General features: G+C 48.9%; 3 protein-coding genes across 3 annotated transcripts in view; all 3 read left to right on the top strand.

The window, feature by feature from the left end:
* Positions 1–6,993, top strand: part of vgll2b (vestigial-like family member 2b) — a gene marked incomplete at its 3' end in the record, with an annotated part of 12,058 nt that extends 5,065 nt beyond the window's left edge. The window contains 1 exon segment of the mRNA XM_083683438.1: positions 6,983–6,993. Within this exon segment, the coding sequence (XP_083539564.1) occupies positions 6,983–6,993 (11 nt within the window).
* Positions 6,994–8,851: 1,858 nt separating this feature from the next.
* On the top strand, positions 8,852–11,312 carry id3 (inhibitor of DNA binding 3). The gene is made up of 3 exons (XM_083682860.1): positions 8,852–9,257; positions 9,826–9,901; positions 10,514–11,312. Exons 1-2 carry the CDS (start codon positions 8,940–8,942, stop codon positions 9,877–9,879), a joined length of 372 nt encoding a protein of 123 aa, XP_083538986.1. The 5' UTR covers positions 8,852–8,939; the 3' UTR covers positions 9,880–9,901; positions 10,514–11,312.
* Positions 11,313–18,242: 6,930 nt separating this feature from the next.
* e2f2 (E2F transcription factor 2) overlaps positions 18,243–19,285 on the top strand; it is a gene marked incomplete at its 3' end in the record, with an annotated part of 12,253 nt that continues 11,210 nt past the window's right edge. The window contains exon 1 of the mRNA XM_083683865.1: positions 18,243–18,824. Coding sequence (XP_083539991.1) covers positions 18,561–18,824 — 264 coding nt within the window. The 5' untranslated portion in view covers positions 18,243–18,560. The remainder of the gene's footprint in view (positions 18,825–19,285) is intronic.

Genomic DNA, 19,285 nt, shown 5'->3' with positions numbered 1-19,285 from the left:
GTGAGTTCCCTTCTCCAGCTCCACACTGGACAACACTCCCTGACATATCTGTGTGTCATTATCAAATTAATAACATTGTTTTCTTTTCATGAGCAGGAGAGCTTCTGGCCCTCTGGCTGGTGAGAACCTTGTTTCACTGGACCCTCCTCTGGGCCTTGTTAGAGGAAGGGAACATTTGAGGAATCTTTCGAGTCTCTGACCCGCGGCCGCAGTGAGAATTGACTAAGCTTAACCCTGGGCTGAGTTAGCGGTAAGGGGATATTTTGAGCAAATTACAGAGTGGTTAAAGTATGCCTGGAGCAGGAAGAGCAGGCAGCACAATGACACAGACCAGAGTGGGAGGGGTGCTGACGTAGAGTCCTGACTTAGTCCTGACTTAGTCCTGACTTAGCCCTGACTGAACGCCTTACCTCAGCGCCAACAGAAGCGTGGTTTTACACATTCACAGAGCTGTCAGTTATCTCTCATCATCATCATCATCATCATCATCATCATCATCATGATTATCATCAAAATCATCATCCTAATCAAAGTCATCATCATCATCATCATCATCATCATCATCATCATCATCATTCACAAATCAGTGCATCTTCCAGCTGCTGGTGTCTCAGTGTCTCAGTGACGGTGCCCCCCCCCTCTGTCCCCCGGCCGTGTTACTGTCCCCAGACTACACGTCCCCTCACTGGGCGGATCCCTCATTACTGCGGGGGTGTGTGTGTGTGTGTGTGTGTGTGTGTGTGTGTGTGTGTGTGTGTGAGAGAAACAGTGGTCCGGGGCAGACATACAGGGGGTGAGGAGGGGTGAGGAGGGGTGGGGTGAGGCAGGAGTGGGTTGAAGAGGGGTGAGGTGGAGTGGGGAGGGGAGGGGAGGGGTGAGGAGGGGTGAGGCGAGGAGGGGTGAGGAGGGGTGAGGCGAGGAGGGGTGAGGAGAGGTGAGGAGAGGTGAGGAGGGGTGAGGAGAGGTGAGGAGGGGTGAGGAGGGGTGAGGAGAGGTGAGGAGGGGTGAGGAGGGGTGAGGAGGGGTTTCTGGAGGCTTTCTGTTTGATTAGCTCAGTAACTAGTCTGTGCAAGACCACCTAATCAGGTCACTCCGAGTCCCAAACCCCCTCTGCCCCCCGTCTGAGACCGACTGGAGGGGGGGGGGGGGGCCCAGGGGGGGGTGACCCAGATTGTACAGAGGGTGAGTGAGTAGGAGGCACAGGGGATGGGGGTGTGTGTGTGTGTGTGTGTGTGTGTGTGTGTGTGTGTGTGTGTGTGTGTGTGTGTGTGTGTGTGTGTGTGTGTTGGGGGGAGAGTGAAGAAGTGGAGTTAAAGATGTCTGAAGAAGAGAGTGATATGAGGAAGTCACTGCTGTGGCCTCTGGGATTTCACAGAGACCCTACTGACCTAGAAACACACACACACACACACACACACACAGCACACACACACACAGCACACACACACACACGCACGCACGCACGCACACACACATACACACACACCACACACACACACACACACACACACACACACACACACACACACACACACACACACACACACACACACACACACACACACACACACACACACACACACACACGCACACACAGGTGCAAAGATACCCACCAGGGACCTCCTGGCCTCCCTCTTAGTGAGGCCTGACCAGCTGAACCCTAAGGAGCAGCAGGGTCCATTCCCTCCCTCCCTCCCTCCCTCCCTCCCTCTCTCTCTCTATCATCCTTCTTTCTTTCTCTCTTTCCCCTTGGTCCTCTCTCTCTCTCTCTCTCCCCTGAGTCTTCCCCCTCTCCATTAAGGTGCCTTGAGCACCTGGTGAAAAACGGAATGAATTCAATCAATTATTCATTCATTTTGACCTTTTAATGCTATTCATCTTCCTGTTTCTATATTTCAATAACCTCTATTAATGTTTCATCTGACGCTTTTCTCTGATGGAAGTGTTGGGAAAACACACACACACACACACATACATGTGCACACACACACACGCCAGACACACACACACACACACACACACACACACACACACATATGCACGCACACACACACACACACACACACATGCCAGACGCACACACTACACACATACGCCCACACCCACACACACACACACACACACACACACACACATATGCACGCACACACACACACACACACACACACACACACACACACATGCCAGACGCATACACACATGCACACACACACACACACACTACACACACACACGCCAGACGCACACACACATGCACACACACACACACTACACACACACACGCCAGACGCACACACACACAGACACACATACGCACACACATGCCAACATGTTTCTTCCACCAGTCCATTACTTTTGAACTCAGCATCGAGGGTGAATAACGTCGCCCACATTGTCCCATTCTAGAGTTCAGAGGGTGACTTTATTCACCAGAAATGCGTCAATGATGATGCTTCATTTTGTAGCCAATCAGAGGGTTGTTGCTAGGTAAACACCACATAGAACACTGGGCACCCTGGGCGGGGAGGGTTCTGGAACTCTCTGGCGGTTGGTGACGTCATCCCATATTCAAATCCTCTGCAGAGGGTCAGTGGATCTAGCAGGCGGGGCCTGTTCACAAGGCCAAGGACCGTCGCCCGAGCCTGAGTCAGTGTAGCAGAGGTGGTTAGGAACCATTCTCCCATCAGGAGCCTTGCCTGAGACCTGAAGACATGTGTTAGCCCCCCGAGCTAAAGTCTAGGCCTCAGCTTGGTTAGTGTGGGCGTACAGTGTACTTGGTGCAGTCACATCAGGATGCTAGGACTACAGAGTTCTATAAAATCAATTTTATTATTATTACATTAGGGGATTCCCATTTGATACATTTTTTATTTAATTTATCAAATTCATGACATTTATCAGCATCAAAGTTATATTTGCGTAGATGTATTCTGACTAAACAGATTACAATGTTGGAGATGAGATTATAGTTAGCTATGTTTCTCCCTCATTACTGCGGGGGTGTGTGTGTGTGTGTGTGTGTGTGTGTGTGTGTGTGTGTGTGTGTGTGTGTGTGTGAGAGAAACAGTGGTCCGGGGCAGACATACAGGGGGTGAGGCAGGAGTGGGTTGAAGAGGGGTGAGGTGGAGTGGGGAGGGGAGGGGAGGGGTGAGGAGGGGTGAGGAGAGGTGAGGAGGGGTGAGGAGGGGTGAGGAGGGGTGAGGAGGGGTGAGGAGGGGTGAGGAGAGGTGAGGAGGGGTGAGGAGGGGTGAGGAGGGGTGAGGAGGGGTGAGGAGGGGTGAGGAGAGGTGAGGAGGGGTTTCTGGAGGCTTTCTGTTTGATTAGCTCAGTAACTAGTCTGTGCAAGACTAAACAGATTACAATGTTGGAGATGAGATTATAGTTAGCTATGTTTCTCCCATAAGAATATGAACAGGCCTGTAACCTCACGTTCTCAGCCCTGCTGGGTCCCACCTTCTCATCAGGGCCTCATTTCACATGAGGCAGACGCAGAAACACAGTCTAACTCACTATTGCCATGGATGATGCTTATAATGTCTTCATAACACATCATCACATGTTATGTCTGTCTATAAGACTTGGTTTTCAACAAACAAAAAGCAACTGATCATCGTAAAGCTCCGGATCATTATGAGATGACATAAGACATTATAACACAGTCACCATGCTTGTAACAAGTATGTGAACCTAAAGGGAAGTGTCACCTCAGGTCTGGCAGACTGAGCAGTGAGCCTGATGGTGAGACCCAGATCAACCTCTGTGTTGACGTGTCGCAGACAGACAGGCAGACAGACAGACAGACAGGCAGACAGACAGACAGACAGACAGACAGACAGACAGACAGACAGGCAGACAGACAGGCAGACAGACAGACAGGGCGGGCAGGCAGGCAGACAGACAGACAGACAGGCAGGCAGGCAGACGGGCGGGCGGGCGGGCGGGCGGGCGGGCGGACGGACGGACGGGCGGGCGGGCGGGCGGGCGGACAGGCAGGCAGACAGACAGACAGACAGACAGACAGGCAGGCAGGCAGGCAGGCAGGCAGACAGACAGACAGACAGACAGACAGGCAGGCAGACAAACAGACAGACAGACAGACAGACAGACAGGCAGACAGGCAGACAGACAGGCAGGCAGACAGGCAGACAGACAGACAGACAGACAGACAGGCAGACAGGCAGACAGACAGGCAGGCAGACAGGCAGACAGACAGACAGACAGACAGACAGGCAGACAGACAGGTGATGTTGAGATGGGAGTGTCTCACCCACACGGCGGACGGCACAGACGGTTTGTTCTCGGTCCGATAAAGGACAAGAAAAAAAACACACAAAATAAGATGTTTCGGGCGGCGATGTCCCGTGAGTGGGAACAGCTTGTTGTTGTTCTCCTCTGAGCCCAGGTCCAGGCATGGCCTTCCGAGGGCTTGTTTCTCCCATCCCAATCTCCTCGCCTCCCTTTTCCCAGTGCTCACGGTCCCAGAGGAGGAATTCAAGAACAGGCACACCGTCTGTCTGACTGCATGGTGGTGATACCACCACTCCCATGGAATGAAGGTCTTTACATCAACATGTACATAGTTTATGTTTGCAAAGTTTGCACTCTCTCACACACACACACACACACACACACACACACACACACACACACACACACACCTGCACTCACACACATACATGCATACTGTTTCATACTACTATTGCTACTGCCCACTACTGTTGTTGTGTTTCTGCTGTTTAATACTCCTGTCACCTTGTGTTATTGTTTTTATTATTATTACTGTGTTGCGTTGTTGAGGAGCTAGCTGCCCTGAGCATTTCATGACACCGTCCACGGCTCGATTCTGTGGATATATCAAATTTGATTTGATAGTTCCCGTGGTGTGAAGGTCCTTACCAGAACATGTGTACATAGTTCCCATGGTGTCAAGGTCCATAATGTCCTGCAGTTGTCCTGGTGAACTCACTCTCTTCTGCTCAAAGCCCTGTTTCACTCATTTCTGCTGCCAAAAACCCAGACCCAATAACATTAGAAATATGATGATCAGATGCAGAAGCAGGATGTCATGTGACAGGTAACACCTTGAGGTTGTGTGTGGATCTGCTCAGATCATAGTTCACAATAACATACCACACATGACCAGGAGATAAAGTCATCATTAATCTAATTAATAATCAAATTAAACCCGAATTTGGGCCCAATTATGGCCCCGTCCGGCTTAAGAGGATATTATGCATATTCTAAATTCTAAATGAGATTCTAAATGATGTTCAACATTCTAATCAAGCTGTTATTGCCCCGGGCAACTAGTTATGTTAATGAAGCAATATCTGATGATGGTTACTGTCATGTGAGGGAAGCTTGAGAGAGACAGGATGTCATTCATAGAACCATTCACAAGGACAATGGAAACAAACCTACAGTAGGCTATTAATTATATCCCATATGATTCAGTTTTTGGTGGAAACTTCTTCAAACTAGGGCAGTCATAAGAACTGGAATCAACCAACAGGGATATAACATAATAATAGAATATATTAGTATTTATTCAGCAGCACTACACACAGAGCAGTGGAATCTGAACCCATCAGAGCTGAAAAGGAGACTGAAGGATCTTTGATGAAAGACAGAAAAAAGGGGAGGAGATGAGAACTCCGACTGGATGACAACGTGGATAAGAAAGACTTAAGTTTCACTCTGTTTCTTGTCACTAAATTACCCTGAGAGGGAAAATAGCCTCTTCTGTACACAATGGCTGCCTCTCCAAACACAGCCTGGACGTGAGTCCGCTGACCCTGGACTTCAACAGAGGAGAAATAGAGACGGATTAGCAGAGAGAACGCCTTGAAAGGTTTTCTTTGGGTAACGGCGAGGGGGAGGCGACAAGGGTTAAGAGCGGGGGGAGGGGGGTGTGGGGGGGACTCTGCTAATTATGCACGGCGATTGTTGATAGCTTGATTGTCTGCGTCCAGCTGCACGGAGGACCGGGGGAGAGGGGAGGGGAGGGGAGGAGAGGGGAGGGGAGGGGAGGGGAGGGCGGGGCAGGGCCGCGGAGCGGAGCGGGGCAGACTCGCTGACGCCAGTCTCCAAACTCTCCCATCCGCTCGAAGAGAGACGCGATTGTGCGCGGCCCTTTCCGACGGCGGCACCTGATCCCCGCGCAGGCGCACCGGCGCCACACCGACTCCGACTTGTGGAATCCGCAAACAGCCAATAACACCGGGGCTGCCCCGCGAGCCGTGGGACGCCGGCGAGACCGTCCGGGAACGGAACGGTTTAGTTCCGAGCGAATTGAAAACAAAGAAGTTGGTTTATAAACGAAGTCTACTGATTCATTTACAACTTCAAAGTTTTGTAATTGCTTATTATAGTAAACACTGTTTATCCCCTCGTCGTTCATATTATCATTGGATAGGCCCTTGCCATATTTACCATCAGCTTATATTATGTATTTTATTTGAATAAAGTAATATTTTGTTTAAGGCCTATATTGAATAATAGCCCATGTTGTTGCTTGCTCAGCGGATATAAATAGTTATTTTCCCACCAGACCAGAGATTTTAGGACAATATTTGTCTACCCTCCTCCCCCTGACATATTTAAGATAGATATTTGGGGTCAAAGTCCTGTTTAGACAACCAGTTACGTTTACAAAATGTATTCTAAAATAGCAGTGGACCAAACTCCGGTCTCACGATACAACATGAGTGGTTTGCTCTTGAGTGACTTGTAGTCATTAGGGGTCAGTGGGGGGGGGTCTTATTGCCAAGCAAAAGGCTGTGGGTAGCAACCTCCACACTAACATGAACATCTGTGTAACCGCTGCACAGGGCTGGGACTCAGAAACACATATCTGACCAAACAGAAAATAGTAACTTCTATATTAGAATACCCCCTCGGAATGAACCACAGAACGTCCCGACAGCAAAACATCATACAGTATACCTTCAATCATGAGATTTCTCCTGTATTGTCTTGTTAGATTACACATGAGCCAACCCTGGATTGATTGTTAAAGCACCATTGCAAGTTAAGAACAACCAAATATATGGCTGTATTATATATGCTGTAATACTATGCACTGTCTACAATATCATGTCTTTTTCACTATGCCACTATTTGCACGGGTTAGATCACATCTGGTTAGATCACATCTGGTTAGATCACATCTGGTTAGATCACATCTGGTTAGATGCCAAACTGCATTTCGTTGTCTCAGTACTTGTACTCCGTGCAATGACAATAAAGTTGAATCTCTTTATATTGTATATTGTTTATATTGTTGATTGTTGCGTTGTTGAGGAGTTGCTTACCCTAAACCATTTCATTACATGGTATAATGTATATTGTGTAAATGACCATTAAAATGTGATTTGATTTGATTTGAGAGGAGGCAGGTCCATCGCACTGACAGGCCCAGGGAGCGCGCAGAGCGGGAGGCTCAGTGCTGCCGTCCGCCAGCGGAGACACGGGGGCGCGCTGGAGCGTCGGGGCCGCGCTGGAGCGGGTGAATGGATGACGTCGGGAGCCTGGCGCCAGGCTGTCTGGGACTGGCGCGTTAGATCAACACAGCTGGGGTGGAATAGGACACACAGCTGGCGCGACGCTGCATTCCTCCACAAAACAGGATTGTGAGAAAAGGGAAAATAAGAGCCAAATAGGAACGGAGGGGACACGCTTTGATGTCAACTAAAAATGCAGGGGTTAAAAAAGAGAAAAGAGAACAATCTGAGTGTTCATTTTGAAAAAAGTTTTGGAAAGGTTCCTGTGAGAATTATATTCGACGTGAGAGATCGTCTCTTCTGTTGTTTCCTACTGCAGTTTAGAAGGCATATTGTCTATTTTGGATTAGGTTTTTTTGTTGGCGTTATTACTTATATTTATATCTCTGATATATTGTTCCAACAATGAAATAAGGAAATATCTTTAAAGGCTGGCAAGGCTGATAATCCCCAACAAGGGTGCTTATAAATGACATGACAATACTAAAGCATTAACAACTGCTATGCTATTCATGACAAACCTCCACAGCCAAATACATGCACACATAAAACACCCTAATCATCTGTATGGATTAATATCTTTTCTTATTCCCAATAAAAGTTAGGGTTAGGGTCAAGGTGTGTGTGTGTGTGTGTGTGTGTGTTTCTGTGTGTGTGTGTGTGTGTGTGTGTGTGTGTGTGTGTCTCTCTCTCTCTGTCTGTCTGTCTGTCTGTCTGTCTGTCTGTGTGTGTGTGTGTGTGTGTGTGTGCGTCTGTGTGTCTATGTGTGTCTGTGTGTGTGTGTGTGTGTGCGTCTGTGTGTGTGCGTGTGTGTGTGTGTGTGTGTCTGATGAGCATGTGATCCAGGGGTAAGAGTCATGGCTGACCTGATGCCAGGATGTCTGGAGGAGCTGAGCCCACCGTAAGGCTAATGTGTGGCTCGAACTTAGTAAAAGGAACAGCCTCCTAAGAGCAGATTTGTCTTGGCCAGCCAGTGAGTGTTTGTCTCCTAATCAACCATATAACAACATTATAGTCTAATTCAATGACCATCTGAGTGCAGACTATCTCCTATCCAATACAATTGTACTTGAAATGAGGTGTCTAATTGTTTGACAATCACCTCCAGGCATCACAGTATGACTTCCTCATTCCATCTGCCCCTCCCCCCCCGCCCACACACACACACACACACCCACCCTCACCGTAGGTGACATCCGGGCAGCCAATAAGAAACGACGAGCACCAGGAAGTCTCCACACTGGCCAATCAGAGCACGGAGGTTTATTTATTTGTGAGAAAGGGGGCGTCACCCTGCAGGCAGCTGTATAAAGGGGTCGCCAGCCCTCCTGGAGCACTGGAGCAGGGGAACCACCTTATCACAACTAAAAAAAATAATCACCCAACAGAACTCCGACTCTCGATTCCAAGCTGAAGAACTCGACCGCGATTCAAAACATGAAGGCGATCAGTCCCGTTCGGTCCGTGAGGAGCTGCTACGAAGCCGTGTGCTGCATCTCGGAACAGTCTCTGTCCATCACCCGGAGTAGTAAGCCCTCCCTGGAGGAACCCGTGGTCGCGCTGTGTGATATGAACGACTGCTACTCCAAGCTGAAGGAGCTGGTACCGAGCATCCCGCAGAACAAGTCCGTCAGCCAGGTCGAGATCCTGCAGCACGTCATCGACTACATCTTCGACCTGCAGATCGCGCTGGAAGACGAGGCGACGACCACCACCACGACCACCACCACGCCAGACATGGTCCTGTCACTAAAGGTGAGCATGGTTCTCTCTCTCTCTCTCTCTCTCTCTCTCTCTCTCTCTCTCTCTCTCTTGATTCACAGGGTTTTATTGGCATGGGGAAACAACCGTTTACATTGCCAAAACAACAGAAATAACAAATAAACAAAAATGATCCCCCTCTCTCTCTCTCTCTCTCTCTCTCTCTCTCTCTCTCTCCGGACTTACAATTATGTTATGTTATGTTATGTTATCCTGAAGTTATTGCTGGTGTTGATATGCAGGTTATTTATTTATCTATTAGAGATGTGTTTGTTGTAACGTGAAATAGGCTCCACACTCCCGTAAAGATAGGGCCGTGTCTTATCAGCCGAATGCCGTGTGAGGAATGTTCATTGTTGAGTTTACAGTGGACACATTGTAGGAACTGTTGTGTGATGGAGGGTGCGAATGTAACTATGGCTTTTCTGTAATCAGCTACACCGTTACATTGTTGCTGTAACCGCTAGTCCGTCAATGGAACTTCGAAGTATAGATTTGGCTTATGGTGTTTTTAGTGTTCTGCTAGTGTCTGATGTTTGGTTCCTTCTTGTTCTTGGTAAAGACGGCAGACCTTGCACGCAGTTTCTCCAAAGACGATGGACGGTTGTGCCACTAGAGGAAATAACCCTTCAGCTACGGTGTGTATTCATCCCTTCCTCATGTGTTCTAACTGTCATATAGAGAACTATGCAGATTCCCTTGTGTGGATGTGTGCTGCAAACCCAAACCCAAAGAGATGTCTCAAAGAAGGTTTACAGCTGCAGGCACCCTTCCACACCTCCAGTCCAGAGTGGTGCTGTTTCAGAAGATTAGAATCTGTCAGTAGAAAGCACCGTCAGCCACTAGAGCTGGTTTTGTATGGGGCATTGATATGCAGAGAGAGTCCAGCCTCCCCTGCTCTCTCCCTCCCTCCCCCCCCACCCTGCTCTCTCCCTCCCTCCCCCCCACTCTCTCTCCCTGCCTAACCCCCCACCCTGCTCTCTCCCTCCCTCACCCCCCACCCTGCTCTCTCCCTCCCTCCCCTCCCACCCTGCTCCCCCCCCCCCCCCCCCCCCCCCCCCCCCCCCCCCCCCCGCCACGGCTGCCAATTAGGCCGGCCAGTGAATGTGGAGTGGATTCCTAGCGATCAGCCTGAGGTTAACACTGGTTCCATGACCGACGCCACTCTGTCTGCCCTCCCCTCTGAGGGAGGAGGGAGGGAGGGAGAGAGAGAGATCTGACTTCACTTTTCTTCCTTTCTCTCTATGCAGGTGCAGGGAAACATATGTCTCCACTTCACTCCAGGCAAGAGGACACGAGGGGCAGAAGAAGGGGTGGGATAGGTATTTGGAGAGGGGGAATGAACAGAAGAAAGAAAGAAAGAAAGAGGACTCCGTTCTTTTTTTTTTCGGGATAAAAGATCAACCGCGTGTGTTCTCTCCTTCTCTCCCTCTCTCTCTCTCTCTCTCTCTCTCTCTCTCTCTCTCTCCCTCTCTCTCTCTCTCTCTCTCTCTCAGCTGGGTTTTCATCCCTAACAGTGATTGGTTGAATTGATCAGTCAGTGTTGTTGTTGTTGTTTATTCTCTTTCTCTTTACATTCCAAACCAAACTTTTGTTTTTGCCGGGGGACGACTGAACTACCCCTTCCTTCCTTCCTTCTTTCCTTCCTTCCTTCCTTCCTTCCTTCCTTCCTTCCTCCCTGTCTGCCTGACCAGTCTCACACCACCAGGTCACGTAATTCTCCCCAGGTTTAGTTTCTCCTTCGGTTACCTAACAGGCCAGAGACTGTAGCAATTAGGTCAAGTTGTGTGCATATCTAATTAGTGTGTGTGTGTGTGTGTGTGTGTGTGTGTGTGTGTGTGTGTGTGAGACACGAGGGAGCTGTTGAGTTCGAATGTGATGTGTGGTGGGGGGGGAATCAGAACTCTATACTAGAGTTAATTGTAAATGTTTGTAATGATTGTGTTATTTCTACCGACAATGTCGAAAATCGCTGAGTTTTATAAACTTTTTATACAAGTGTGCTTTGTATAATGTACGTTCTTATGTAATAAAATGGAAGAAATGTTAACGGCGGTGGTCTTGTATGTGAATCCACTCGTTTCGTCACATGGAAGTCAAACCTTTGTGCGTTTTTCTTGGAGAGACAGTCGGTGATGATTCCTCTAAATGCTTTCTCAGGGCAGGATGTATTCAGTAGAAACCTGAGGTATTGTGGTAGCAAATCAAATGAAGGGAGTTTCCTGTAGCTGTCTCTATTTTTCCATGAACAGAAGCTGTAGTGCAGCTTGTTCTCTAGATGTGGAGATAACTGCTCTGTTCACACCTGGCAGCAGACATGACAGTCAGAGTTGATGTCAGGTCCCTCAGCCAGCAGACCTGAGGCACGCAGCTCACGGTACCTTACCTTTAAACCTCAACTTAAACTTGCCTTTTTAATGTGCATCAAATCTTTTTCCGCTGAACAGAGTCAAAAGCAGTTGTCGGTTGGTCTACCTCAGACCCACAGGTAGCTGACAGTTATAGACCTACAATCAGGTCATTAACCCAGTATTATGTTACATGGTACATAGTTAGTTTTGGGATCTTGAAACGATGACCTCCTCTGAAAGTATTATTCCATGAAGATTATGTAAACTAGTACCATAACATAAGTACTGTCCTTTCATATGTGTCATGTATATTTTAAAATATATTTTATTCCATATTTATGGTGAAAGATTGATTCTAATTTCACTTAAGGGTTGTAAACAACATCTGTGAATTGGTCATACACTTGCGATCCTAAGGGATGGTTTTGTATTCATATGAGCGGCTGCCTGTAACCTCTGACTCTGGAGGATGTGGATCATAATCATTTCCAACTGTGAATTCAACCCAGAACTATTCTCATATCAAACCTTCATCCTTCTACACAGACAGCAACTCATATTAAACTTTATGGAAATCAACTGACCCTAACTATGGCCTAGCCTCTTAGCCTCGCACAGCCTACACAATGTATTGTTCTATTTATTTTTATTTTTTTTGCTATTTTGTAATTTTTTTGTTAATATTTTGCTGATATAATGTTGTTTTATGTCCTATGCACCAACCTCACAGAGTCAATTTCCTGTATGTGCAAATATACTTGGCCAAATGAAAGGATTCTGATTCTGATGACCTGTAGACCTATCTGTCTAAACAGATTACCACAATGGAAACTCACCAGCGACATACATACATCCGTTACGGCCTCATTTGTGAATATGTAGTGACACCTGGTGGTTGAACCGAAAATTGCACCCCTCAAGTCACTAGGCGATCATGCACTTTTATCAGGCAGAAACGCAATTAATCGTCCAACAAAGGCTTTATTGAGCGCGAGTCATAAAGTCAATAACCACATTTAAATGAACTGTCAAATTATATATATTTTTAAAAGGAAACAGCATCCTAGGAACACATAATACAGAGATAAATGGAGCCAGGTTCCGCGTTTTTTTTTAGTTTTTCTTTTCTACAGTAAGTCTCTAGCGCCATCTACTGGCATGTTGTTGTAGCTGCACTAGAAGTAGAGCTAAAAACCGTGACCCTGCACACTGCCCTATCCCCCCCTATCTCACCCTGCACACTGCCCTATCCCACCCTATCCCACCCTGCACACTGGCCTATCCCACCTTATCCCACCCTGCACACTGCCCTATCCCACCTTATCTCACCCTGCACACTGCCCTGTCCCACCCTGCACACTGCCCTATCTCACCCTGCACACTTCCCCCTATCCCCCCCTATCCCACCCTGCACACTGCCCTATCCCACCCTATCCCACCCTGCACACTGCCCTATCCCACCTTATCCCACCCTGCACACTGCCCTATCCCACCTTATCTCACCCTGCACACTGCCCTGTCCCACCCTGCACACTGCCCTATCTCACCCTGCACACTTCCCCCTATCCCACCTTATCCCACCCTGCACACTGCCCTATCCCACCTTATCCCACCCTGCACACTGCCCTATCCCCCCCTATCCCACCCTGCACACTGCCCTATCCCCCCCTATCCCACCCTGCACACTGCCCTATCCCACCCTATCCCACCCTGCACACTGCCCTATCCCACCCTATCCCACCCTGCACACTGCCCTATCCCACCCTGCACACTGCCCTATCCCCCCCTATCCCACCCTGCACACTGCCCTATCCCACCCTATCCCACCCTGCACACTGCCCTATCCCACCCTATCCCACCCTGCACACTGCCCTATCCCACCTTATCCCACCCTGCACACTGCCCTGTCCCACCCTGCACACTTCCCCCTATCCCACCCTGCACACTGCCCCCTATCCCACCCTGCACACTGCCCTATCCCACCCTATCCCACCCTGCACACTGCCCCCTATCCCACCCTGCACACTTCCCCCTATCTCACCCTATCTCACCCTGCACACTGCCCTATCCCACCCTATCCCACCCTGCACACTGCCCCCTATCCCACCCTGCACACTTCCCCCTATCCCACCCTGCACACTGCCCCCTATCCCACCCTGCACACTTCCCCCTATCTCACCCTATCTCACCCTGCACACTGCCCTATCCCACCCTATCCCACCCTGCACACTGCCCCCTATCCCACCCTGCACACTTCCCCCTATCCCACCCTGCACACTGCCCTGTCCCACCTGGACGAGAAAGATACCTATGTGAGAATGCTGTTAATTGACTACAGTTCAGCCTTCAACACCATCGTCCCCTCCAAGCTCGCCACCAACCTCAGGGACCCGGGTCTCAACACCTCCCTGTGTAACTGGGTCCTGGACTTCCTGAGGGGCAGACCCCCGGTGGTGAGGGCAGGCAGCATCACCTCCTCCCCTCTGACTCTCAACACGGCCCCCCAGGGCTGTGTGCTCAGCCCCCTACTGTACTCCCTGTTCACCCACGACTGTGTGGCTACACACAGCTCCAACTCCATCATCCAGTCTGCTGATGACATCACCGTGGTTGGCCTGATCAACAGCAATGAGCCAGCCTCCAGGGAGGAGGTAGGAGGAGTCAGACTGGTGCCAGGATAACAATCTCTCCCTCAACATCAGCAAAACGGAGGAGCTGATGGTGGACTTCAGGAGGAAGCAGGGATGTCCCCCCAGATCCTCACAAACTGCTACAGGTGCACCACAGAGAGCCAGTCCATCACAGTCCCTCCCCCTCTACATCTAACCCCACCCCCCTCCCCCTCCCCCTCTATATCTAACCCCCCCTCTCCCTCCCCCTCTACATCTAACCCCACCCCCCTCCCCCTCTATATCTAATCCCCCCTCTCCCTCCTCATCTACATCTAACCCCACCCCCCCTCCCTCCCCTTCCCCATCTACATCTAACCCCACCCCCCCATCTACATCTAACCCCACCCCCCCTTTCCCTCCCCATCTACATCTAACCCCACCCCCCCTCCCTCCCCATCTATATCTAACCCCACCCCCCCCCCTCCCTCTCCCTCCCTCCCTCCACAGTCAGTTCTGTCTGTCTGTCTGTATCAGTCAGTACTGTCTGTCTGTCTATGTCTGTATCAGTCAGTACTGTCTGTCTATGTATGTATCAGTCAGTACTGTCTGTCTGTCTATGTATGTATCAGTCAGTACTGTCTGTATGTATCAGTCAGTACTGTGCATGATTAGATTAGATTGTGCCACTGTTAGTGGTAGTAGTTTTCTCTGTGTTGTGTTAGTGATAGTAGTTTTCTCTGTGTTGTGTTTGTGGTAGTAGTTTTCTCTGTGTTGTGTTTGTGGTAGTAGTTTTCTCTGTGTTGTGTTTGTGGTAGTAGTTTTCTCTGTGTTGTGTTAGTGGTAGTAGTTTTCTCTGTGTTGTGTTTGTGGTAGTAGTTTTCTCTGTGTTGTGTTTGTACAGAGACTCCCAGAGCTGTTTGAACCCTGCAGTCTAACTGGCCAGAGACATACAGAGAGAAACTGTCACTCTCAGATGTGACATACAGGGGGGAGGAGTCACTGACTGGCAGGACAGATGGTCCAAGAACAGAGATCATAAAAGCCCAGTTAGCTCCTCTAATGAGAATGAATACAGACTCAGTCCTGCTCAGCCCTCTCCAGCTGTATGGGGGTACAGAGGAGGGACCCCCAGAGGTCTAGCATCAGTGATGATGTCGTACTGACTGTTATGTGACTTTTTCTCTTTTTTGTTGGAAGAGTGTTACTTACTGCAATAATAAGTTAATAATACTAACCCTAATCCTAACCCTAACCCTAATACTAGCCCTAACCCTAATCCTAACCCTAACCCTAACTCTAACCCTAACCCTAATCTAACCCTATGAAATCATCTCTCCTTCATATTAGACTGGCCTACGGCTGTCCTGAGTGTGAGTCCTGCATGGTGGCTGAATGTTGGAGACTCAGTGACTCTGAGCTGTGAGGTTGGAGACTCATCTAGAGGCTGGAGGTTGTTCTGGTACAGGGTTGTTACCTTCTCCAGAAGAGGTACCTTCTCCAGAGGAGTTACCTTCTCCAGAAGAGTTACCTTCTCCAGAAGAGGTACCTTCTCCAGGTTACCTTCTCCAGAAGAGGTACCTTCTCCAGAGGAGTTACCTTCTCCAGGTTACCTTCTCCAGAAGAGTTACCTTCTCCAGAAGAGGTACCTTCTCCAGGTTACCTTCTCCAGAAGAGGTACCTTCTCCAGAGGAGTTACCTTCTCCAGGTTACCTTCTCCAGAGGAGTTACCTTCTCCAGGTTACCTTCTCCAAAGGAGTTACCTTCTCCAGGTTACCTTCTCTGGAGAGCTGCTACCAGACAGTGAGTGTGGGGCCGGAGGCTCCTCCTCTCTCAGCCCGGTTGAGTCACACAGGGGGGGGTGTGTGTTGAGCAGGCAGAGGAGTGTGTTGAGCAGGCAGATGTGTGTGTTGAGCAGGCAGAGGAGGCAGAGGAGTGTGTTGAGCAGGCAGAGGAGTGTGTTGAGCAGGCAGAGGAGTGTGTTGAGCAGGCAGAGGAGTATGTTGAGCAGGCAGAGGTGTGTGTTGAGCAGGCAGAGGAGTGTGTTGAGCAGGCAGAGGAGGCAGAGGAGTGTGTTGAGCAGGCAGAGGAGTGTGTTGAGCAGGCAGAGGAGTGTGTTGAGCAGGCAGAGGAGAGGAGACTCAGTCTGTTACTTCGACTCCAGCGATGGTCAGCTTCTCTGGGTGGCAGGTGAGTCACTGGAGGACTTTAGTCTCCGCCCCTCTATCTCAGTCTGAACCCTGACCCCATCACCTCTCTCTCTCTCTCTCTTAGTTGAATTCAGTTAATTTATGCTTTGTTTGCATGAAAATATATGTTTACACATTGCAAAATCATGAACAGCAAATGTCATGACAAATTATTAAGAAAACAAATATTAGATTTTTTTTTTTGATGAATAGGTTAAATAGAGGTTATGTCTGAGTCTCTCTCGTTCTATGGTTCTATATGTGTGTCTCAGATCTGTCATGTCTCCGTGAGCATCAGTCCCAACAGAGTTCAGTACTCCTCTGGTCACTCTCTGTCAGTGAGCTGTGAGGTGCAGGAGACCCTAACCCTAACCCTAACCCTAACCCTAACCCTAACCCTCTACTGGATGGACTGAAGAGGATCTCGTCGTGGAGAGGACTGTCATAGAGAGTGGGACCGATTGGGGATCAGTGACAGGATCCACATGCACCTGTAGCCTGTAGGATGTAGCCTGTAGCCTGTAGGCTGTAGCCTGTAGCCTGTAGACTGTAGACTGTAGTATGTAGCCTGTATCCTGTGGCCTGTAGCCTGTAGCCTGTAGCCTGTAGACTGTAGTATGTAGCCTGTATCATGTGGCCTGTATCCTGTGGCCTGTAGCCTGTATCCTGTGGTCTGTGGCCTGTGGCCTGTGGCCTGTAGCCTGTGGCCTGTGGCCTGTAGCCTGTAGCCTGTGGCCTGTAGCCTGTGGCCTCTAGTGTTAATTAACATATTTGCATGGAGATGAACTGCCTCATCGTATGTCTGCCTAGAAGTCTGTATTTAAATGTAATGAGCTCATTAATTATACAAGCGCATTGACACCTCCTCTGCCTCTCTCTGTTTGGTTGACTTTGGGGACAGTATGCAGCCAGGACTGTGAACTGTGTTGTTGGGTGGAAAGCCCATTTGTGGGTCATATTTGGAGGCTTGGAGGTCGATGTATGCGAGCTGGGGGGGCGACGGGGCGACGGGGGTCAAGACATACTGGGTGGGGGTGGGGGCGTGATTTCTTTGAATAATTCCTCCCATTCTGGGCCAGTGAAAGGCAGATATAATGCTGTAAGCGTTTAGCTAAATCACATACACAAACTGCTCACTATGGTTACACGTTACTTTGTCGTTTGGTAAGTTGAAGATCTAGTAGGCTGCTCTGTTAAAAACTGAAAAAACCCAAACACTTGTAAATATTAATATTAGAAAGCAAAGAGAGTGGCAAAGTTTGTATCATTCATTATGGTTTACCATCAAGGTAATATATTAAATATCAAAACATTTTTTTTTATGCTTGTGATATACTGCTTGTAGGCCATGTAGGCCAATATAAAAGCGTTCTATTGTTCAAAATACAATTTTCGAAATTGGTCATTGTCCTCAAAATGGCCACAATTGAACACACGGTTCCTTTAAGTTTGACCACGCCCACATCCAACTGTTTTATGCAAATATATGCGGAATGTTACGATCCGAACGTGCCTTCCGCCAATCAGGAGCGAGTTCGAACCGCGGGAGATCCAAATTTCGCGGGATGAAAGTTTGGCGCTAAAACAGCAGTTCTTCCGAGCAGAGGATCCCTGTCCGCCAGCCAAGCTGTTCCAGCCCGACAGAACACTCACAGGCTAGATTATACTCCGGAAAGTCTGAAGAATCTACACAAACTTGGTGTTTTCTGGAGGAACCTGCTTCTCAAGAGGAACAACTCAGAGCCTGCTGTTCTGGACTTCCTCACATCGGACCGTTTTGTTGTTTATTTATTTACTAAATAATTAGTCCAAAATTGACGTGTCCTCTGTCGCCGACTAGGAGGGACAAAGGATAACATAGCTTGCTAAGCTGTAGTGTTCGTTTCCTTTATGACATTTATTGTTCAAAGGATACCCCGATTGCATATTTCACTTATGCATTTTGCACACTATTAACTGAATTACATTTATATGAAATTATTACGATTTGTATTTGACTATAAATTGTAAGAACAACGTCAGCTCGTACAGGAAAGACACCGACTCACTGACGTCAGTCGAGATCGCAGCAGCGGTTGTTGTGTTTGGCTCAACTAAACCAACTTAATTTCATTTAAAACTTTAAATCCTCATTTTCAATTGACTAAAATGATGCGGGTGCCCAAAGGCGTGTCTCCGGCGCCGGGTCGAGGAGCGGTCGGACTCTCGTGTTCTCAGAAGAAGGTTCTCTCCGGAGTGAAGACGGAGTTCTTCAGCACCGGCCTGTCCAGTCCGCCGATGAACTCGGTACCGGCTGGGTACTTCACCCAGATCTGCAACACGTCCGCGGCCGAACAGAGAGCCAACTGCCTGTACGCCACCCCCCACGGACCCGAGGCTAAACCCATCAGATCCTCCTCCGGTCGGCTCCCGGTAAGAACACGTCAAACAAAAGACGCATCAATCAATCGATATTACAGTTTTACGGTTACTCACAGTAGCTCACAATGCTGATATATATTACTGTGATATATTACAGTTATTCACAGTAGCTCACAATGATGATATATGCAATACGGGTTAATAATTATCTGTTAATTTACATTGGTATGTAGGCTGTGCGTACATTTCTACGAGTTCAACCATGCGTGACATTTCGGCCCGTATAGTAAAGCCTCTGTGTACTTGTTGGGTGTGAATGCGTGGATTGTCATTTTTCGCGGGGCAGCAGCCCGGAGAAACTAGTTTGTGTGTCTGTGACATGTCGTCCGTACCCCAGCTGTAGCCGGGGGGGGGGGGGGTGAGGGGTCGAGGAGGAGAATAGATGATCAGCTTGGTCAGTGTTTTGCCCCCCCCCCTCTACAGAAACGATGAGTGCCCCCCAGTGGGAGGTG

Source organism: Argentina silus, assembly GCF_951799395.1.
Source record: "Argentina silus genome assembly, chromosome: 13".
NCBI lineage: Eukaryota > Metazoa > Chordata > Actinopteri > Argentiniformes > Argentinidae > Argentina > Argentina silus.
Note: the sequence above shows the minus strand (reverse complement) of the source record. Positions and strands in the feature narration are given on the sequence as shown.